Here is a 1,143-nt window from a genome sequence, read left to right as displayed (position 1 = left end):
AGGTTTACGTTTATGGATGAATTTGACAGCGACAATGTTTCAAAATTAGGAAGGGAAGCAGTGAATATTTGATTATATAGACGCTTCGCCCCTGGCGGTGACAACAATGATTGGATAAACGGGCAAGCCGTCAAGCTGATAACTGTGTTCATCGCGTGCGATCATGACGGTTTCAACTGCTTATTTCGTTATTTAAATTTAAGAAACTGTCATTAACTAAGGCTGGGATAGAGTTGGGGTGGGTAGGGGGTGGGGGTGAGGGGCTCAAGCCCGTAAGCTCTTCACTACCCACCGCCACTGCATTGCTGTTTCATGTCAAACCATAAAAACAGTGAATGGTTTCATGAAAAATGAGATGATGAAATACTAAAGATTACAAAGAAGTTCACAACACTGTTGACACTGTTGTCTGTCTGTACACGAGCTCTTGACTTACACACGGTCACAAACCAACTTGTAATAATATTACCTCTTCTTAATCTCATCAACAAATGCACTGATCCGTTCCTTCAAGTCATTTGCTTTATCACCGTCACCTCCCGGCATTATTCCTACGTTTAAATTAACGTCTGTGGTTGATCTTCTAAAATGAAAATTGCTATCTTGATTGCTGAAGGCAATATGGTAGGCCGAGGAGTAAACTGCGACATACGATTCCTAAACATGCAGTTACAGCAGTATAATAAAGTGCTCCAGCTCGTTCCAAAGAGGTCTATAGGCCTACCAGAGAGGGTTCTATACTAACCGGAAGTGAAAGTATTCAGATACATGTAGTTGAAAATATAATTTATTGTTTTAAAAATGTAATAATAAATTAAAGTCAAAACTTCGCCAAATTAGAAACAACGCCGTCACAAATATTAATTACAATTTTCCTAACAAAAATTCCAGGCATGCAATGCAGAAATATAGATTAATCTATATTTGAGAATTATTTTTTTTTCAACGAAGGATTTAGAATCTGTTTGTAAAAAAATTCATCGTACATTATTTGCTTCCACAAAGAGATTATAACAATTTTTGAATTAGATTCTATGGATTCGGCGCTCTTGAACAAAAATTGTATGCGTTATCTGAAACTTGCTGAAACGTATTATCAAGCTCTGAATGCTGACTCCTCCACCCTGTAGCCCCCCTCCCTCC

The 1,143-nt window shown here is 38.1% G+C and overlaps 1 protein-coding gene across 1 annotated transcript in view; it reads right to left on the bottom strand.

Annotated features, from left to right (window-relative positions):
* Nucleotides 1–675, bottom strand: part of LOC101863024 (translation initiation factor eIF-2B subunit beta) — an 18,938-nt gene extending 18,263 nt beyond the window's left edge. The window contains exon 1 of the mRNA XM_005098970.3: nucleotides 470–675. Coding sequence (XP_005099027.1) covers nucleotides 470–546 — 77 coding nt within the window. The 5' untranslated portion in view covers nucleotides 547–675. The remainder of the gene's footprint in view (nucleotides 1–469) is intronic.
* Nucleotides 676–1,143: the final 468 nt, after the last annotated feature.

The sequence above is a fragment of the Aplysia californica genome, unplaced genomic scaffold (assembly GCF_000002075.1).
Source record: "Aplysia californica isolate F4 #8 unplaced genomic scaffold, AplCal3.0 scaffold00198, whole genome shotgun sequence".
NCBI lineage: Eukaryota > Metazoa > Mollusca > Gastropoda > Aplysiida > Aplysiidae > Aplysia > Aplysia californica.
This window is presented reverse-complemented; position numbering and strand designations above follow the sequence as displayed.